The sequence below is a fragment of the Schistocerca americana genome, chromosome 3 (genome assembly GCF_021461395.2).
Source record: "Schistocerca americana isolate TAMUIC-IGC-003095 chromosome 3, iqSchAmer2.1, whole genome shotgun sequence".
NCBI lineage: Eukaryota > Metazoa > Arthropoda > Insecta > Orthoptera > Acrididae > Schistocerca > Schistocerca americana.
The window spans coordinates 524,128,083-524,149,715 of record NC_060121.1 but is presented as its reverse complement, the minus strand read 5'-3'; the positions used below and the strand labels follow the sequence as shown (position 1 = coordinate 524,149,715).

The following is a 21,633-nucleotide window of genomic DNA, read 5'->3' as shown; positions in this document are numbered from 1 at the left end:
ATGTTGTTAATTTGCATAAGTGCCTGAGTAAAGCTTTTTTCTCGAACAGGCGAAGTTTTTGCTTCTGGAAAAGTTTTCAACTAGAATAATGGCAGGCCCTAGCTATGCTCTGCCTAGCAGGGGTGTCAAGAACGGCAGTCTCCCATTGGTGTACTGGTGTCCGGAGCAGTGCAAAATGGTTCTGAGCACTATGGGACTTAACATCTGAGGCCATCAGTCCCCTAGAGCTTAGAACTACTTAAACCTAACTAACCTAAGGTCATCACACACATCCATGCCCGAGGCAGGATTCGAACCTGCGACCGAAGCGGTCTCGCGGTTCCAGACTGAAGCGCCTAGAACCGCTCGGCCACTCCGGCCGGCCGGAGCAGTGCAACTCCGCTAGCTGTCAAACGGCGACTGCTTGAAACCGGTCAGTTGGGCCCGCACCTTGAGTATGTTCTGGTATTTTCCGTAGTCGCCGAAGGCGTCCTTGCCCCAGCCGGTGGCCCAGCAGCGCTGGCCCGAGAAGTCGGCGGCCGGCGGCGGCAGGCAGGCGGGGGAGATGTGCGGCGAGCGCGCCAGGTCGAGCGGCGAGGCGAGGCGCAGCACGGCCAGGTCGTTGTAGAGCGTGCCCGCGTAGAACTCGGGGTGCACCTGCACCTGCGCCACGTCGCGCTCCACGTGCGGGTAGAACTCCACGTCGTGGTTCACGTCCCACTCGCCCGCGCGCACGCGCAGGTCGTACGGCGAGTACCTGCAGGAGAGCGCACCACACTTCTTAAGTAATAGAATCCAGTACGTTGTCCTCGATGGTGAGAGTTCATCGGAGGTGAGGGTATCATCTGGAGTGCCCCAGGGAAGTGTGGTAGGTCCGCTGTTGTTTTCTATCTACATAAATGATTTTTTCGATAGAGTGGATAGCAATGTGCGGCTGTTTGCTGATGATGCTGTGGTGCACGGGAAGGTGTAGTCGTTGATTGACTGTAGGAGGATACAAGATGACTTGGACAGAATTTGTGATTGGTGTAAGGAATGGCAGCTAACTCTAAATATAGATAAATGTAAATTAATGCGGATGAATAGGAAAAAGAATCCCGTAATGTTTGAATACTCCATTAGTAGTGTAGCGCTTGACACAGTCACGTAGATTAAATATTTGGGCGTAACATTGCAGAGCGATATGAAGTGGGACAAGCATGTAATGGCAGTTGTGGGGAAGGCGGATAGTCGTCTTCGGTTCATTTGTAGAACTTTGGGAAGATGTGGTTCATCTGTAAAGGAGACCGCTTATAAAACACTAATACGACCTATTCTTGACTACTACTCGAGCGTTTGGGATCCCTATCAGGTCGGATTGAGGGAGGACATAGAAGCAATTCAGAGGCGGGCTGCTAGATTTGTTACTGGTAGGTTTGATCATCACGCGAGTGTTACGGAAATGCTTCAGGAACTCGGGTGGGATTCTCTAGAGGAAGGGAGGCGTTCTTTTCGTGAATCGCTACCAAGGAAATTTAGAGAACCAGCATTTGAGGCTGACTGCAGTACAATTTTACTGGCGCCAAAAAAATGGTTCAAATGGCTCTGAGCACTATGGGACTCAACTGCTGAGGTCATTAGTCCCCTAGAACTTAGAACTAGTTAAACCTAACTAACCTAAGGACATCACAAACATCCATGCCCGAGGCAGGATTCGAACCTGCGACCGTAGCGGTCTTGCGGTTCCAGACTGCAGCGCCTTTAACCGCACGGCCACTTCGGCCGGCCTACTGCCGCCAACTTACATTTCGCGGAAAGACCACAAAGATAAGAGATGAGAGATTAGGGCTCGTACAGAGGCATACAGGCAGTCATTTTTCCCTCGGTCTGTTTGGGAGTGGAACAGGGAGAGAAGATGCTAGTTGTGGTACGAGGTACACTCCACCACGCACCGTATGGTGAATTGCGGAGTATGGATATAGACGTAGATGTAGATGTCAGTCTCTGCGCAAACGTGCTTCCTGAAGGCGACCACATACTTTATACTGGCTCGCAGTAGACGTGTGCAGATGCACACGGAGCCGCTAGGTGTTGCTCTAGTCTTCAGTCCGAAAACTGGTTTCACTCAGCTCTCAACGCTGATCTACGGTGTACAAGCCTGTTCGTCTCTGAATAACTGTTACCTCCAATTCGATTTAGTATCTTCCCATTAGTTATTCGATCTACCCATCTAATATTTAGCCTTCTCTTGCAGCACCACATTTAAAAACCTTCCATTGCCTCCCCCTCCCCCCTTCCCCCGCTCCCTCAAACGAGGTTTACCCCGTACTCGGGTAAAAATATCACAAAACGAAACTTTTTGTATTTGTTTTAAGCATTGATTAAAGCACTTTAATAAAACCGTGTTTTATTTATAAAGTGTGTTTTAAAGGATCCACTTCTGAATTTTTTTTAATCTTATGGAACTTAACTGCTACGGGTCATCAGTCCCTAAGCTTATACACTACTTAACCTAAACTATCCTAAGGACAAACACACACACCCATGCCCGAGGGAGGACTCGAACATCCGCCGGGACCAGCCGCACAATCCATGACTGCAGCGCCCAGACCGCTCGGCTAATCCCGCACGGCACTTGGGCATTTCCATGAACGATTTGGGGAAGTCGTGGTAACTCTAAATCAGGATTGCAAGACTTTGAGAACGAAATCAAATTAGTCGAAACACGTAACTAAACAAGCGGGAAAAGAAAACATAAAATATATTTGTCCTCGTTGATACTAATGACGACGAGCCAACCACAGAATTTTTCTTAAAAATGGAACGAAATGGAAATGAGCCTGTCCTAACATAAAAGACGCATTCTGAGAAATAAAAGGAAAGAAGATTCAAAATGCGGTTCATTGGAAGAAGGATAGTGGAGCCAAGTACAGACCTAAGTCGGGGAGATATTGTTATGTGTCATGTAAATTAGTTGGTGGTAAGAAAGTGGAAATTGGATATCAGTAAAAGGGGTGGAAACAGGAATGGGAACATTTTAGTTACATGGACGATTAAAATATTAGAACAGTTACAAACTATAGCGTTTTAAGTACGGGAAACGGCTGCAGAAGAACACTATACTTCGTTTTTGGGTAAAATACTCCAGAGCACGTCAGTTGTGGATCTCACATTAATCTCCATATCCTCTGTGGACTCCCCGTGACAGGACTTATCTTGAAGGAAGAGCATCAGACTGCTGGTACGACACTGTTGAGACAGTGGCTTTACTTTCAGTAGCCAAACAGATATTTTTCGGCGGATTCATCGTTACGTACAATCTTTACACGATGCCAAAAAAAGGAGCATTGGTCTAATTGACTTTCTGCAGCTTAAGAAACGAGTAACAGTCTCTCTAGACACTCGGCTAAGTAAATTCTTGTACTGACGTAAAGGCGTTGCTCTACTTACGACTTGACGCAGTGGGCGGCAGTGAGGATGTGCAGCTCATCGATGACGGTGCCACCGCACACGTAGACGCTCTCCTGGGAATCCTTCTTCAAGATGGCCACCTGCCATGGGTACTCGCCTGTAATGGAGGGGAATTTCAGTTACTGGAAAAAATCCGTACATTTTATAATAGATGATTGTATGTGTATATGTATATATGCATGTTCCACGTCCCTTCCTACGCCACTGAACCGATGTCAATCAAACTTGGTACACAGATCACTTACTGTCTGGAAGTAATCGCTGTGTGGGTAAGAACCACGTACCTATCAAATGGATGGGGCTGAAAAGCAATGAATCCCACGACATGCGAATACCCTTTCTTTATTCATCCAGTACATGAGATTGAGAGCACTTAATGAGTTGCAACAGACTTTGGACATAATTTCAAACATTTACGAAACATTTTCTCGCTGACAACCCTCCACAATATGTCGAAAGGAAAACAAAATCATCGCTCTCTACATTTTCGCTGTTCATGCAGTAAAAACTGCTGCATGAAGCATGAAGTTTTAATTTATTACTAATTTCATTCGCGACACATCTTGCAGACAGTACGCACATATACCGTTGAACGTTCAAGTAAAATTATAACAGTCTACGATACATAACGCAGGAGGTATTTCAGAAACATCAAAATTCGTGAAAAACAGCCACATCATGCACACCTTTAAATTTATTACTTCTTTGCTGCCAGCTCTATTCAAACCACATTTCGCAGACGGTATCTAAATATACTGCTGAATGTACCTAGGAAAACATATCATTGTACGAGAGGTAGTTCAGGAGAAATGACGCCATGAACACTGCGATGCTTGAAAATATGTCGCATCATGCACGACGCATTACTTTATTCCTTCTTTACATTTCGTAGACAGTAGACACATATACCACTGGACGTACCTGCAATATTATATCACTGTATGACAAACAGGAGAGGAGCTACGACATCATAAACACTGAGCTGCGTGAAACCGAAACTGTAGGACGAAGTTCGCTAGACATACAGATGAAATATCTGTACAAAAACGTGTGTAATATTTTTAATATTTGCGAAATACGTTAGAAATGTACATATGTGGACAAAGCCACGGCTAAAGCTCATCTCAAATCCCTGGAACGATTTCAAATAAATTTGGTACAGACAGTAGTTACGATATGGAAAGAGACACTGTGGAAGCAAGAACTATCAGCGTCCTTCTAAGATTTATTTCATAACGTGGCGAGAGAAGGGGGGAGGAGGAGATAGATAGAGAGAGGGAAGGAGGAGATAGATATTCGTAGAGGAGGAGCAGATGGACAGAGGCACAGCGGAAATGAACACAGAGAGGGAGAGGAGGACATGCACAGAGAGTAGGGGAGGAGGGAATGGACAGAGAAAGGGAAGAGGAGGAGACTAACTCATAGAAGACTGGAATAAATACATACCAGGTTGGTTGGTTTAAAAGAGGGGGAAGGGACCAAACTGCTAGGTTATCGTTCCCACATACTCGGGCAACGCCGGGTGCTCGGATAGTATTATGTAAAATTTATTTTGTGTCACTCTTAGTGTACATATAGTTAAGACTCACTGGCCACTTGACCATCTTCTTCTTCTGTGTGAATGCACAAACAGTGCCCGAACTCTTTACGGTAATCGGCAACGCGCCGCGAGTAATGAGTATAATGGGCGGGGGCACTACGAATGTTGTGCGGGACAATATGTTGAGAGTGTGGGTTTCGCAGGAGGCGTGCCAGAGATAAATCCCTGCAGTCGCGCTCTCCTCTGTGTCCTCGGTGGCTCAGATGGATAGAGCGTCTGCCATGTAAGTAGGAGAGCCCGGGTTCGAGTCCCGGTCGGGGCACACATTTATTTATCATTTAGACAGTGTAAAACTCTGTTTGCCGTATGTTGTAGGCAGGTACGGGTAGTCAGACTGGTGCGCACTCACCGAACTCGCTCTCGCCGTCTACGTAGACGGGTGTCTTGATGCGTCCGTTGATGCCGTGCGCGTTCCTGCGTCCGCACTGGCCGGCCTGCGAGGGGCGGTAGGCGGGCTGCGACGGCCGGCGGCAGCACACCAGCCGCGGGCCGCACCGGCCGCCAAACGCCTGTCTCTGTGGAGCACACAGGCAAACTGTCAGTCTCCACCTCATTGTTCTCTCCTGTTTGTTTCACCAACAAAAACGTACGTTATTTACACAACTAGTATCGTAAGTCGTGTACGTGGTGCCCCACAGTTCATATGTGTTAAAAAAAAAACGTCATATTTAAGAAAAACCAAGAGCTCCTGATGAAATACATCTTTATATGCTACCAGTTTCGATCAACCAACGATCATCAGGCAACAAATAATATTTACTTAGAGAATTCCAGTGTTCTGTACATCAAATTCTCGTAACTGCAGGTGGTGCACCCTTTCTTTGCAGCGGCTCTGGGTTGAGGAGGGTGGTGGGGCCATCACCCCGGCCGCCTTTTCCCCCAGGAAACATCCCCGGCACTCGTTTGGTAGCAGGGTGAATTACGTCTCTCCCAGAGGGATTGAAACGAGGAAAAGTCCCCGCCCTCCTCTAGGATTGTACCAGGACTTGCAGGGCCGGAGTCTAGTTCTCTAACCCGCTACACCACCAACCCACACATACATTACTCAATTACAAGCCTTAAAACGGCAAGAGTGTAAAATATGTGTATAAAGGGTGATTCGACGGCCCGTGCCTGTGGGTTTTATGCAACTTGCAACGCCTTAAAAACAGCAAGCTTGATTTTCATATTCTCTAGCTCGATACGTGCAAACTATTTGCCCCAAAGAAACAATTAACGCGACCTTTTTGTAGGAAATTTAATGTAGTTAAATCTTGACTCGGATATGTTTTCGCTGGACGCCACAGTTTTCGAGTTATTCAAGAAAAACGCATTTTAGGTCACTTTGGTACCTTTCTATTGCATAATTCGGAAACTATAGCCTCTGCCAACAATATATTCCAGTGCAAAATTTAATTACATTAAATTTTTTACAAAAAGGTTGTGCTCGTTTTTACTGTAGGAATGATAGTTTGTATGTAGTGAGGGAGAGAATATGAAAAACTTGAAAGCGTTGCGTGTTGCATAAAACCCACAGATAGAGTCAGCTGAAGCATACCATATATTATATGCAGGTCACTTGCAGGTTTATAATTGAGTAATTATTTCTAATCAAGAACCCCTTTATGGTACAGAAGCAGTCGTAACAGAGAAAATACTGTAATACAGATGTAAAAACATCTCTTCTGTCTCTCAGACATTTTATGCAGTGGGCAAATTATCAACGGCTAGAATTCCCTGAATAGTTTGAAAGGGGTCACGTTCCTTTCTAAATATCTTTTACAAGATCCTCATTTACTATTTTCGTACATTCTGGGAAATGTAACTTTCAATTGTTAATTTTTATTTTCAGATGGTTATGGAATGTGTACGATGCTATAATCCGTCATTATTTATATGCGAGTGGAGCTCGTATGAATGCGTTAACATCTAAATACTTAAAACAGTATATTTTATGGTTAGATTTTTGTTAATGAGCAAATATTTCTGTGATGTTTTTGTTTTAATTACAATGTTATTTTATATATTGCAACAAGTGAATGAGGACATATCTTAACGAGAAAAGAAAAAGATTAATCATTCCACTAATTTTATTACAACACATGCACAACATTAAAGAGAACTAACAAAAAACTCACTGAAAACATATTATTTAACTTTCAAGGAGCAAATCGTAACTACCATCCGATGCACCAGTGTTACAGGAACAATTTCAAAAGCAACACTTACTTTTAGAGCTAAGTCCACAGTCTCTTATATATCCATTGCTCTTTTTGAAACATATTAAGTTGGTATGTTTGCTGCAGGACAAATTTCACCTCGTGCGGGATACAACATCTGTGCAATGAGTTCTGTTATATATAAATACAGAATTAAATGATTAATGTTATGCTATAGAATACTGACTGAAAGCAGAGAGCTTGTTATAACAAGCTGTACCGAAGGAGAACGTTTTCTGTAATGTCAAAGAGGAAAATTTAATACTCAGACCTGTACTGTCGAGTTGGATTCTTGTTAGGAAAGTACGCCATCTCGTATGTTATGCAGCTGTGTTATACCACGGCTGATCTTTCACGGCAGAGGAAAATTGTACACACAAAACTGACCGTATAGCAACGCATATATAGCTTTTTTCAAATGTAAAATACGGTGAATCAAAAACCAGAGAGACGGAGTACATGCCGACCGAGGCTGTGACTGGCACAGCAAGTGGAAAGACTTTTGTGAGGACCAGGTGACACTGGAAAAACAGACATGGCAGTGTCAGAGGAATAATAGCGGAGGCTTTCTCCAGGCACCACGCTTCCCCAAGCGTGCCCGGCTCCTGGCTAGCTCCCGTGAAAGTCCCGAGCACAGCCGGACGAATGTTTTACACGCGGCGTCCGGAGTGAAAGCACCGAGAAGAGCTCCACACTCAAGTTCACGGAGGGACAGCGGCGAGCAGGGAGGTAGGAAACTGGTACTGCATTTGCGTTACTCACGAGAATGTACAAACATGCTGCTGGCATTAAACTTGTGAATCAGCGTGCTTAAAAACCGTGCAGCGACTAATTAAAGAGAATTTAGCCATTATAGCCCGGAAGTACGAGAGTACTATCAACAAAACTTATTAGTGTTATGGTGAGACATGGCTGTTCGTATTATAGAGCAAGGAGAAATATAGCGTACTAAGCATACAATGATCCTGTGGTAAGAATTTTAATTGAGAAGTCTGTTCGTCATAAATTCTACAGAGAGAGGGAGAGGAGGGAGGGAGGGAGGGAGAGAGAGAGAGAGAGAGAGAGAGAGAGAGAGAGAGAGAGAGAGAGAGAGTGATGGGTCATGTCGAGTCTACCAGAGGTCCATGGCGCCAGGACATGGCGCCGAAGTCCATCCTTGGTCAGCGTCCGTCTTGCCACATTTGCGGTTGTCAGTTTCAGCGTCTGGCGGTCGCCTGCGAACACTCAGTACAGGATTGAGAACCATCTGTCAGGAACAGAATGGGAACGACACAGGCAGCGAGACACAACCAGCTCTTGAGAAACAGCCTCAGACTCAGGAACGCAAAGGGCATTTAGTAAACGTCGGTATTACTCTTGGAAGTGTACCTTAAAATCATTGGTATTAATTGTCGATGGAAAGCGCCTTTAGTTATTTCGGCTTCTGGAAGTTTATCTGAACGTTTATTTGACGGTTATTACGAATGTGTTCTGCGCCGTAAGCAGTTCGTTGTCATTATTATGAAGTTACATCGGGTAAAGCGGTCAGAAGGTTTGTACATCCCTAGAGAGGAATTTAGCATAGCGACTGGAATGGTATGTAATAATTGTCTTGGAAACGTAAATCTTTTACGATCGCTTATGGAAGTTGAACTGCTGTGTCCCAATGATTCACAATTTAATAACAGTACTGACAGAATAGTTTATGGACATAACAGGTTGTCTCCATCTTATGGATAGGGGTAATAAAATGGACACGTAGGAGTATGTCGAATTATTGTGAATACTTTCATATTCCCTTTTAGTGCAGACTAGATTTCAGAGGCAGACGATAAGGCGGATAAATGCAGTTTATAATCAACCTCTTTTTTGTTTCTCCAGAATTTCTTTATAAATAATACATAGCTATTCTTGACGTTAAAACGATTAAGAAACCACTTCCTTCTACTACTCGCAAGGTAACCCCCAACTTTGGTATTGTGTATTTAAAGCGGAGCATTAGATAATCTAGGATAGCCCATGAAGTGACATCTTCTGTACAAAACATGAGTTCTAAATCTCGTTGGTTGCAAAAATTTAATCTCTTTTTTCGCTCAAGGTACACTTCTGGAGAGTATATTTAAGTTTAGGAACACCCTGCCCCCTCCCCCGCCCCCTTATTTGAACAAGCGATTACAGATCCCTGCGACTCGTCGATGTCTCTTAAATAACCCGGTGGGTATCATTTTACTCCTAGTTATAGAGGTTTCAGGCCGTTTCTTTAGCATTTCGTTCGTTTCACATGTGGAAAAATATGATATAGTAGTAAGGACACTGGAAACTCATTCTGAAGAAGAAGGGTTCAACCACTCATGTGGAAATCTTGATACACAAGGTGGACAGTGACCGTTTGGAATGCTCGTAAGGGTGTTGCAGAGTAGGTTGTTCTGAGAAATAATTGTTAAGTAAAAATTCGATATGTTGCACCTTTCCGAGTTTCCTAGCATTGCAATTAGCCAATCAGGCCGTTGCACGCGCAGTTTCAAACGACCCGTCAGAGATGGTGTCACCAAATGTGTTCTTCCTTTGGTGTCCTGAAACCTAACAAGAGAGGACGACGGTTCAATCCCGCGTCCGGCCATCCAGGTTTTCTGTGATTTCCCTAAATCACTCCAGGCAAATGCCATGATGGTTCCTCTGAAAAGGGCATGACCGATTTCCTTCCCCGTCCTTCCCAAAACCGACGAGACCGATGACCTCGCTGTTTGGTCTCTTCCCCCGACACAACCCAACCCTAACAAGAGAACGACATAAAAGTCGGACATGGGACGATAGTAAGGGTCGAACCTGAGCCAGAGGCTGTAGCAGTTCCGTGCGCAGTCATCTACCTTGTGAGAACAACTGAAACTAATTGCGTCTGGCAAGCCCCTTGAATTTGGGGGTGCAGTTGGCTGGTTCGCTGACTTCAGTGCTAATTAGAAACGGTGCAGTGTATCGAATGTTTTTCTCAACAGTTATTTTTCAGAACAACCTATCCTGCAACATCCTTACAAGCTTTTCAGACTGTTTCTAACTATCCTATTGTGCTTTCTACTGGAGATATTGTTCAAAGGGAGGATGTGTTCTCTTCATGATTGTCCGGCTGGCCTGTGTCGCTCCCAGGGCAACGTCGAGGTTACTCACCTTCTGGCGGTGTACCACCTGCGGGGGTGGAGGCTCAGAGTGTCGCTTGGTGCGCTTGTCGTCGTAGTCGTCGGCTTCGGTGAAGCTGCGTCTGTCACTGGGAAAGGCCACGCCGCTGCCCCGGGTCTGCCCTGCCTCGGGGGAGGAGCCAGCGGGAGGGGCCGGGTTGTGGGGGTGGGACGGGGGCAGGGCGGAGATGTTGGAGCGGCTGCTGCGCCCGTAGTAGGCGTCCTCGTCGTCGTCAATGTAGCCTCCAGACGGGGCGTAGCCGTCACTCTCAGAGTAGTAAGGGGCGCTTTCGTCACTGCCTTCCTCCACATCGTCGTCGTTCGTGCGGTAGGCGTCGTAGTAATTTTGGCCGTAATAGCTGGGCCCAGACTGATAGTAGCCATTCGAGTAATGCGCTGGTTTGTACGGGTAGTAGGGCTTGGGCGGGTAGTAGTAATGTGGTTTGTGATAGATTGGTGCGGGCTTGGAAACGTGGACGTGATGATGGTGGTGATCGTGATCGTGCTTAACGTAGGAGGGGAATCCCGGCTTGTGGAAGAGGCCGTAGCCGGGCTTGTGGAAGCCGCCGTGCAGGAGGCTGCCCAGCTTGTGGACGAGGCCCGGGTTGGGGGTGACGTGCAGGTTGACGAGAGGCTTCACCACCTTCTCTCCGTACTCGTCTTTGGTCACCTGCACGGACACTAGCGGGTTCACACTGACGAGCCCGAGGTTGATGCCTCCGGGACCACCGACGGAGCCGCCGTAAGGGTTGATGGCAGGGTTGGGACCGAACGGGTTCAAGGGATAACCTCCTCCTCCTCCCTGAGGCAGACCGAACGACACTCCGAACGTGGGTTTCAGCTTGACGTTGCTGTCTTCGCCTAGCAGGCGCTGTGAACACGAGCAGCAACCTTCAGCCTTGGCGCGGCACGCGCTGTAACAGCGCTGGACTACCAAGCGAACACCCCACCACAGTTACGTCAAAACTACCAGCTTGCCACTTTCCACAATCACACTACCCGTAGACGAATCACACTGACCTTTCTACCCCGCGTGCATTCGTTACATCCTCTCTAAACTACGCTTTATTAGTAAAAATTACTGCAATAAATTTCTATCTAATGATGGTTTGGTTAGGTTTTTAGGTTTCTTAGTAGATGTGAACTACTAAATGTTTTTAGTCAACTGAACCAGGAATGTACCCCACGTGCCTCTTTGGGAGGAGAGGATGGCGGTGATGGATAGGTTAAGGATACTGCTCAAAGGCGTGATTCGTAGCTCGGATTGAAACAAGTGACCGTTTCACAACGTTCCGATAGGTATTGGGAAAAATGGATGCATGCAGTGAAACAGTATGAATGTCCATTCACCATACACAATGCAGAACGTATCTCTCATGTACCGGCGTCTTTGGCCGATCACCTATGTCCACGGCCATATACCTAGTCGTGGTCCAGCATTTCTGACATCCGACTAAGTAATAAAGAGTGGACGAGAACGATCAGTGCTGTTTGAATAAAGAAACAGAATCATTGACGTACAGATCGCTAGATTAAAAAGTAATCGCTGATATTTACGTTGCAGGATAATTTACGTACTTTCATCGACTATTGTAAATGTTGTGGAATTGCTTGAAATAAATCGATTTGTGGCCTTTTGAGCCCTGTAACACAGATGCACCAGCACAGAAGATGACGTCTTGCTCCATCGACAGATTATTGAATTCCGTAAACTGCAACTGAAGGAAATGTGCATATGTTCTTATGCGTGTGCAATGTGAGTAACTTACTGCGTCTACAGAACCGCCACTGGCATCGGACTCAGATGTGCTGGCCACATCCGGGTCTTCCGTCACCTCACGCTACAAAAAGCAGGTTTAAATTTTAGCTGACAAGCAAGGCTTTTGTGAGGTGTTATATACAGTTAGTGCAAGGTTATAAAGCATTATCATCAGAACCGCCTCTGCTATTACAATAAAATTAGTGATTATCATAAGAAACAGTCAATACGCTGAGCATAGCAGATCAATGCTCAAACGATACAGGAGTTAGCGCAGACGCCTCATGCCGGTTCACTGGTAACGGACAACATCTCAACTAATTTCCGATGAATGTTGCATTGATGTTGTTGTGATAGTTCTAAGATTGATCTGACCAAGCTCCCCACATCAGTCTATCATGTGAAAGCCTTTTTATTGCTACAAAACTAAGTTTCATTATAAACGACCAAATCAGAAGTGCAACGCACCTTCTTTCTTTAACTCTTCGCGTTTTGAGAACTTCCTAGCAACCTAAACAAAGAACAGTGTGTGACTAATCGGATACAAAGCAATGAAACGTTCTGTACCTTATTTTGTTAACTTCCCCTGACAGTGGCCTTAGAATATCCTATCTGGCCATGTTAATCAGATGATTGCTACACTTACGGAATTGGCAAACTGTAATGCACTTGGTACGGCTGCAGTTGCTCGTATTTCAGGCAGCCGTATAAAGCAAATCGTGCCAATAAAATCATACTCCATTTACATCTTTGAAATGTCTCAACTTTGCTGAGTATTGTTCTTCAATTCTGAAAAAGAACGTATTTCTCTACTAAAGTGGTTGAGATTAGCGCTAGGTGTGAAACCTAGGACCAGTTTACTGAGAAACAACCCAGCTCCTTAGATGAAGTGGCCAAAGTAAGACAGTTCTGTGGTGCTCGATCTGCATTTAGCGGGTTTGAATCTGTTGGTGGAAGTAATTTCCGTCACCATATTCGACCGACAAGGAATGAAGAGGTACATTTTCTGGAGTTCAGAGGTTTCCTTGATGCTACTCGAGTGGATAAGACGACAGCTAAAACCTTCACTTTGTTCCATACGTTCGGCACTAGAATTTTTTCCCTGTTGTTTGTCTCGACTTTCGTCTCTGTTCAAAAATGGTTCAAATGGCTCTGAGCACTATGGGACTTAACATCTATGGTCATCAGTCCCCCAGAACTTAGAACTACTTAAACCTAACTAACCTAAGGACAACACACAACACCCAGCCATCACGAGGCAGAGAAAATCCCTGACCCCGCCGGGAATCGAACCCGGGAACCCGGGCGTGGGAAGCGAGAACGCTACCGCACGACCACGAGATGCGGGCTTCGTCTCTGTTAATGATTAGTCATTCAACGAGAAAACTGCATCGTGATTCGGAATCCATGTTAAACTTTAGATCCCTCTGCAAGTGACTAATCGAAAAAAGCAAGGACACATCACTTCAAATAAGACCACGCCTGGTAAAGCACTGCAGTGCTCAAACCAGTCTTCGTGTTGAGGAAAGCATCGCTTGCTGTACCATAACAACACAAACACGACACTACTGTGCACAAACGTTCATCACAATAGTACACACAGTATGTTTCGTAAGAGATGGGAGAAAACCACCAAGACCTTACCCAGGACAGCAACGCGGGATTCCTATTTCGTTCCCAACAACCCTTACCTGTGCTTAGGGCTAACTTTGTTTTGGAGCACACAGCTTACATTCATGCTAATTTTCCACTCATTTGTGTTTGTTGTTTGCTCTAGTTGCAATTAATCGATTCCAAAGCCCCTTATGGCTTCGTCTTGAAGCATTTAGGCATACATTGTATAACTTGTAACTGGACTACACCTATCGATACAAAATAGACAAAATACTAAGGTAAAACTAGCGCCCTATTCAAAGTTGTAAGTTACTATTTTTGTTTAGTCCACACGTGTCATATAGCGAAAAGGTATATTTCCTAGTGTATTTCATTTACATAGCTGTGCCTAAATGCCTGAAGATGGGGCCATAAAAGGCTTCGAAATCGATTGGAAATAATTTGCGTGGAAAATTAATATAAAAAATTGCTTGTGTGCTCCAAATAAAATAATGTATCGCTGCGACTCCCACTATCCAGCGCCATGTATAGAGCAAGACTGACATCCAGATAGAACCCAATGTGCATTGTAGTGCATGAGATCATCTTGTCCATTAGAGATTTTGTGGTAATCAGTTTCCCATGCGGAGAATTATTCGCACTGCGATGGGTTTGGAAGGAGCGATGTCGGGATGGTGACTGCTACTCAGGACCGGAATGAAGCGTCCCCTGGCTGGTGCTCTCTGGCGCCGGCGCGCTACTTACCGGCTGGACGTTGCTGTTCTCTTCGGCGTCCCGGCGCCGCCTGCTACTCGTTGCCGCCTCCTGGTCGTCTGCGGCAGTCGCGTTGGAGGCCTCTCCGTCCCTCTTGGCGTGCCGCGTCACGGACACCACAGTGCCGTTGGCGTCGGTGACGTAGACGGCGCCGTCGTCGATGGCCTCGATCGTGGAGGGCAGGTTGCGCGGGTCGATCAGCAGGCCGTCTTCCTTGCGGCCGAAATCGTGGCACTGCTCCAGCGGCACGCACACGCAGTCCTGCGTATAGTAGCCGCCATCGGCGCGAGGCGTCTCGTAGGCGGCGCTGCTGCCGCCGCCGCTGCCCGCGTACGACGAACCCAGGCCGTTACCTGCGCATGCGCTTACACTTCACACCTGCGTCCAACGTACAACACTTTACGTAGGCAGTAAATAGATGAATGTTTTGTTACAGTGAATGTACGGGTATATGGGGCGAAAATTAAGGCTTATGTTTAATACGGAGGAGGAGATTAGTGTTTAACGTACCGTCGACAACGAGGTCATTCCAGACAGAGCACAAGTTCAGGTTAGGGAAGAATGGGGAAGGAAATCGGCCGTGCCCTTTCACAGGAACCATCTCGGCATTTGCCTGAAGCGATTTATGGAAATCACGGAAAACGTAAATCAGGATGGCCGGACGTGGGTTTGAACCGTCGTCCTGCAGAATGCGAGTCCAGTGTGTTAACCACCGCGCCATCTCACTCGGTATATGTTTGATACGAGTGGGCTTCTTGTGGAGAAGAATTCCATCATTGCCTTTGCTAGTCTCCATTTTGCTTTGTCAGTTATATGCAATAAATGAGGAAAAACGTCCCAATCGAGGCAGTACTACAATGGCACATGATTTTAGGCCTTGTTTAGAGCAGAGTGCCTTGAAATGAATGATAGAGGGCTACTTGAGAAAGTAGAGACGAAATGAGGACAGTCTTACTGTCTTAAAACACTTGTTAATAATGGGAGTGATACAATCATGATGCACATACAGACACTGAGTGGATAAAGGTCGTAGAAACGCAATGGATGTGATGCTGGTCGTCGACTGCTGAATTTTATGCAGTACATTTATCCCCGTACACTACGCTCCTTATTAAAATTGGGAGCGGTCCGACTCATAGTACACTGAGGCGACAAAAGTCATGGGATACCTACTAACATCGTGTCGGACTTCCATTTTCTCGACGTGGCGTGGGTTCAATAAGTCAACTCCCCTGAGGAGATATTGAGCCATTCTGCCTCTAAAGCCTCCATAAGTGCGAAAGTGCTGCCAGTGCAGCATTTTTTGCGCGAGCTGAGTTCTCCATTACGTCCCATAAATGTTCGAGGGATTTCATGGCGAGCTATCTGGGTGGTCAAATCAGCCGTTCGAATTGTCCACAATTTTCTTCAAACCAGTCGCCAACTACTGTGGCCCGGTGACATGGCGTAATGTCAGCCATAAAATTTCCATCTTTATTTGGGAACATTAAGTATATGAATGGTTGCAAATGGTCTCCGAGTAACCGAACTAAATCACGCAGTCCATTCCATGCAAGCACAGTTCACACCATTACGAGCCATCACCAGCTTCCACAGTGCGTTGTTGACAACTTGGGTCCATGGTTTCGCGACGCTGGCGCCGCACTCGAACCCTACCATCAGCTCCTACCGACTGAAATCGGGACTCATCAGACCAGGCCGCCGTTTGCCACTCGTCTAAGGCACAACCGATATGGTCACGAGCCCAGGAGAGGCGCTGTCGTCTGCTGCCATAACCCGTTAACGCCAAATTTCGCTGCAATGTCTTAACGGATACTCTCGTTGTACGTCCGTACGTCCCCCGTTGATTTCTGCGGTTATTTCTCGCCTTGTTGCTTGTCTGTTAGCACTCTCAACTCTACATAAACGCCGCTGCTCTCGGTCGTTAAGTGAAGGCCGTCGGCCGCTGCGTTGAGCATGGTGAGACCTAATCCCTGAAATGTGGTATCCTCCGCGCACTCTGGACATTTTGGATCTCGCACTGTTGAATTCCCTGACGACTTCCGAAATGGAATATCGCATGCGTCTAGCTCCAACTACCATTCGGCACTGAAAGCCTGTTAATTCCCGTCATGCTGCCAGAATCACGCCCGACACCTTTTCACTTAAGTACAAATGACAGCTCCGCCAGTGCGATGCTCTTTTGTACCTTGTTAACGTGATTCTACCCGCATCTGTGTGTGCTTATCGCTATCCCATGACTTTTGTCACCTCACTGTAGAACTCTATCGCCCTATATGGTCCTGCCAAGAATATATGAAGACCGTTCGTAAAACATATACTCGTGTGGAAACATTGTCTCTGTGAAGTTAAAGATCCACCCTAGACACTATCGCCCTCGGAATCCCAATTCTTGTGTAGTCTCCGGTTTGCTATGATTATTGTACTGATTATCATTCCATGTTCAAAATCTGTTAACTCGTGACGTACTGACAAGGGATACTAGAAACCTGTCTGTGACAAATTCCTCACATACAATGTCTACACTCTCCCCATATTCCGCATCTATGCGTAACATTCGAACGTCATACACGGCACATCTTTTTGCCATTCTGCGTATATTCATTCGCAGGATAACTTTTGTGGTAAGCATCTGAGTAGTTGCCTTTAAAGATCATGTGACCGGAATTTATCGAATAATATCAATCCTACCAGGTTTTCTCGGCGTGACTGATTAATGGTATGCTAACAGGTGATCAGTAGAGTTGTTGACAATAATTTGACGACTGGGTGAGTAGTCTTCTTCAAATACTCGACTGAACACTCGAAAGCGTATCGTTAGCCCTAAAGATTTTGGCTAATTTCCGAATAAGCAAAGCAAAGCGAAACCCCACGTTTGACCCTGATAATCCACACGGGATCAGCCAATCGCTCTGTCATCCTCTGCCAGTGTCTTCATTGAATACGATATCGGCTTTCTTTACCCTGGAGCCGCTACTTCTCAATCAAGTATCTGCTTAACTGGCATTACGAGGCTAAGTGCATCGCAATCCAGTCCTCCCACAAAGGAAAAACCCCTGGCAGTACTGGTAATCTAAGTCAGATTTTTCCAATGAAAGTTCCGCACTGGCTGTATAAATGATTTTTATTAAACCTGCGACCGCTTTCGCACGACTTGTCGCTGCATCCTCAGGTAATATACGCTATTTATAGCATGGTAACGTTGAACATTGCCCTGCCGCGCACCACCTCTCAGCTTGCACGGTCATTGCCGCTCCCATCATTTAAAATTTTTTTTAAAAAGATTTTTAAATTTTAACTACCGCTTTCACCAGAAGACGGTATATTGGACGTGAATGGTGGGGAGTGGCTACAGGGCAATGTTTAACGTTACCATGTTATAAATAGCATATATTGCCTGAGGATGCACCGATAAGTGGTGTTAAACCGGTCGCAGATTTAATAAAAATCGTTTATACAGCCAGTGCGGAACTTTCTTTGGAAAAATGTCGAAGTTTGGCTGTGGTTGCCCGCCCTACAAAACAACTAAGTCAGATTCTCCGCATTGCAGCCGGACACGCTGACCAATGAGTTACGGTGGCGAAAATTACCGGATAAGAAAAGGAACGGAATCAAGGAAGTAGAAAAAGTCCTAAAATAAGCGTTATTCGATTATTAGGACACCCAGGGATGTACTCACTATGGAAAAATGCAGCGAGTTTTTACCCAGGTACCTGATATTTCCAACATGGAAAGATGACTGTATCAGCTGTGTAGCAAAAGTGATGTTGATTTCATATTTCGTACGGGCTGCCGCAGAGTAGAAGAGAGTGGCGCCCCGCTGAGATACTCACCGCTGAGAGGTGCCTTGAGGGAGAGCTCCTTCTTGTAGAAGGGACCGACGCCGACTCCGCCGTAGCCGCCGCTGAAGCTGCCGCTGCTGCTGCCGCCGTAGCTGCCGCTGAAGCTTCCCCCGCTGCCGCCGGCGAAGCTCCCGGTGAAGCCACCGCCCGGCGCGCTCGTTCCGTACGTGTGGCCCGGCTCGTAGAAGGAGGCGGGCCCCGTGGCCGGCTGGTGGTCGAGCAGCGGCACTGGCTTCACGATCGCGGCTCCTGCCTCGCCGTGGTGGTAGTGGTGATGCACGTGCTGCTGCACGCCGCTGTGCGAGTTCACGACCACGTCGATGGGGCCCTTGGTGGGCGGCCTCAGGGGCGGCAGCGATGCCACCGGGCCGTCGAAGCCGTGCTCGTAGACGGGCGGCGGCAGCGGCTTAGGCGCTCCGTAGATGGGTCCGGGCACGGGCGGGTAGGGGCGCGGGGGTCTGTGGGGGACGTGGGGGATGTGGGGGATGTGGTGCGGGGGCGGCAGCCTCTTGGGGGGCCCACGCACCGGCACCGCCGGGATCGGCTGCCCCACCGGCTTGATGGCCACGGGCTGCGCGTAGATCAGCTCGTGCGGCTCCACGTACGGCCGCTTCGGCACCACGTCGTCGCACTGCGGGGGGAGGCGAGACCAGAAATTACACTCCTGCTGTGTACACTACACTATAGTTGGAGTCCCGAACGATGGCGGGCGAATTTGTGCTTGTACCGCGCATCCACGTCGCGTATTCTCCGACAGCCAATGAGCGCTCTGCTGTGAAAATCGTAGCCAATGCGAGTATTAAACGTGATCGTAGCGAGTTATTTAGTGAATTTTTATTCTATTTGTTGCGAGTTGTCACTGTTGCTGGTGGTGGTAAGCGACAAATTCTACATAAGCATGCGAGAGACATAATTTGCAGCATACACGCTTTCTTCAAGCGCAGAGCACAAGTATGCTCTTACCGCAACAGTTGCTTTGAACCGGCAACAATACAATCCCCGTCCGTGTCACGAACCGCCATCGTTCATGGATCAGACTGTAGCTAATGTGTGAATGACTCAAAGAAGCTGCGCAGCCAAATGAAAATTGAAAATCAGTCATGTGAGCAATGTGGTGTGACAAGAATGCAGCAATTATGCGTTCGAAGACTCCCGACAGTGCAGCGAACCACGCGAAATTCTTTTATTCTTTTTACACATTTTTACGACATAATTGTATGAGTATTTCACAATACCATAACCGATTTCGATCAGCCAGTGATAATCTTCAGACTAATGCCACATGCTGCAAGCGTATGACTTTAATGAAGGCCACTGGATGGACCAGACTGGTAGGCGAAGGATACGTTAAGATTTAGTGTTTGAGGGACAACGTAAGCACTGGTCTGCACTGAAAGGAATAAAAGAAAACTGTGGGAGATGCGGAGACTCACTGCCCAAATGGAGCCCAGTTCCGACTCTCTGCTCTGAATGAGTTGTTGAATGACGTGTATCCGCCACATCGTGCAGCTATACCCACAACTAGCACCCCCCTCGGATTTGGAGAAATCCTGACGGTAAAAAAAGGACTCTTAGGAAATATGTTAGAAACCTAGATTTCTGCCGATAGTATTTTGTAAAATCAAACACGAAATTTTGCAGCATGTAATACTCCGTTATGTTTAGGATGTAAGGCTAAGCATAGATAAAAAAAATAATAAACCTGATACAACCAGCTCCGTAGCTGGTCGTTTAAAGGGTGCGTTGAATATAACACGCTACCAATCACAACTGAAGGTGGTTCGGACTTCTGCCCATCTTCAGATCAGCATCCGTTCAATTTCCTATGTCAAGATTCAGTTTTAGAGTTCCGTGTTGAACCTAAACAACAAGTTAGCGTGATGTTGAATAGGGAGACATTAGTGAAACCTTGGAAGTGGCAAAGCGACAAGAGATGAATGTACCTACATATAGATGGAAAATTCAAATTGTTATTGCACATTTCTTGATGTGTTGGCAGAAGAGCCAACACCGTGTTGCTAGAGGAGGCCGAAATGCACGCGTTTAAGCTCACGCAGGCTGGCGTGAGGTCTGGAACAGTTAAAGGAGTTGAGTCTAATAAACAAAGTACGAAGCTCTTTAAATACTTAGCTTTAATCCATAATTGGAGAACATCGCTCTTGTTGATACATTAATAACAATCTCAATATAAACTGGTAATGGCGCCTTGCTAGGTCGTAGCAAATGACGTAGCTGAAGGCTATGCTAACTATCGTCTCGGCAAATGAGAGCGTATTTGTCAGTGATCCATCTCTGGCAAAGTCTGCTGTACAACTGGGGCGAGTGCTAGGACGTCTCTCTAGACCTGCCGTGTGGCGGCGCTCGGTCTGCAATCACTGACAGTGGCGACACGCGGGTCCGACGTATACTAGTGGACCGCGGCCAATTTAAAGGTTACCACCTAGCAAATGTGGTGTCTGGCGATGACACCACATTTCTTATGCTATGTATACTTCATATGTATCCAAACTGTAACTGCACATTTGCCACGATTTCGGAACACCATCTATATGTAAGTACATCGGCATTTTCCCACCTCAAGTGGTTTAACTTTCGTCTCCATAGTCAACAGCGTGTAACTTAACTTTAGGTTGAACAGTGAGCTGCAACATTGAAGGTGGAAGCATGAAACTGAATGAATAGTCACCTGAAGATAGACATAAGCCCGGTACCGGTCGTGACTTTAATAAAAAAAACCAGTTGTGACTGGTAGCAAATTTTATTCAACATAAATCTGAGATAATCTAAAATCATGTGTGTTTCATTGCAATTGTTCATCTTAACATTTTAGGCATCCTGTGCTTCTTTTCTGGTGTGACTACCTGTATTAGTCAGTGAGGAAGATGGATGAGGAAAGGAAGTAAGTTCTAGTCTTGCCGTAAGGATGGATAGAATTTTAATTCATTTGGACGTTTTGTAGGGAGGAAAGAAGACTAGCCCTTAACGACGTTTCAACGACTATGTAGCCAAAGACAAAACACAAGCAGTAACCACGGGATGATGATTCAGAGGGATTTAAACCACACTTCTCCAGAACGTGAGTGGAGCGTTTGGAAGGATATTGCTAACAGAATGATAAGCTCTGCAGTCTGTCCACTACCAGTGTCTATTGTATTCCACACGGTGCGAAATGATCTATGGAGAGCCAGCGAGTTAATTGTTACTATTTGATCAGTTTCATATGGGTACGATGCTCAACGAATGTCAGATATGAATGTCTTTGATCATGCTCGAATTTAAGTAGGTAGAC

General features: G+C 46.3%; 1 protein-coding gene and 1 non-coding gene across 2 annotated transcripts in view; one reads left to right on the top strand and one right to left on the bottom strand.

Moving 5' to 3' along the window:
* The window catches only part of LOC124606185, a 36,491-nt gene that overhangs the window by 7,032 nt on the left and 7,826 nt on the right, over nucleotides 1-21,633 (bottom strand). Inside the window, exons 4-11 of the mRNA XM_047138153.1 lie at nucleotides 18,441-18,975; nucleotides 14,494-14,855; nucleotides 12,146-12,217; nucleotides 10,561-11,247; nucleotides 10,424-10,503; nucleotides 5,379-5,542; nucleotides 3,409-3,526; nucleotides 430-736 (exon numbers count right to left, since the gene is read on the bottom strand). Coding sequence (XP_046994109.1) covers nucleotides 430-736; nucleotides 3,409-3,526; nucleotides 5,379-5,542; nucleotides 10,424-10,503; nucleotides 10,561-11,247; nucleotides 12,146-12,217; nucleotides 14,494-14,855; nucleotides 18,441-18,975 — 2,325 coding nt within the window. The remainder of the gene's footprint in view (nucleotides 1-429; nucleotides 737-3,408; nucleotides 3,527-5,378; nucleotides 5,543-10,423; nucleotides 10,504-10,560; nucleotides 11,248-12,145; nucleotides 12,218-14,493; nucleotides 14,856-18,440; nucleotides 18,976-21,633) is intronic.
* On the top strand, nucleotides 5,218-5,291 carry Trnat-ugu. The gene has a single exon. It is a non-coding gene; the product is annotated as a tRNA-Thr (tRNA).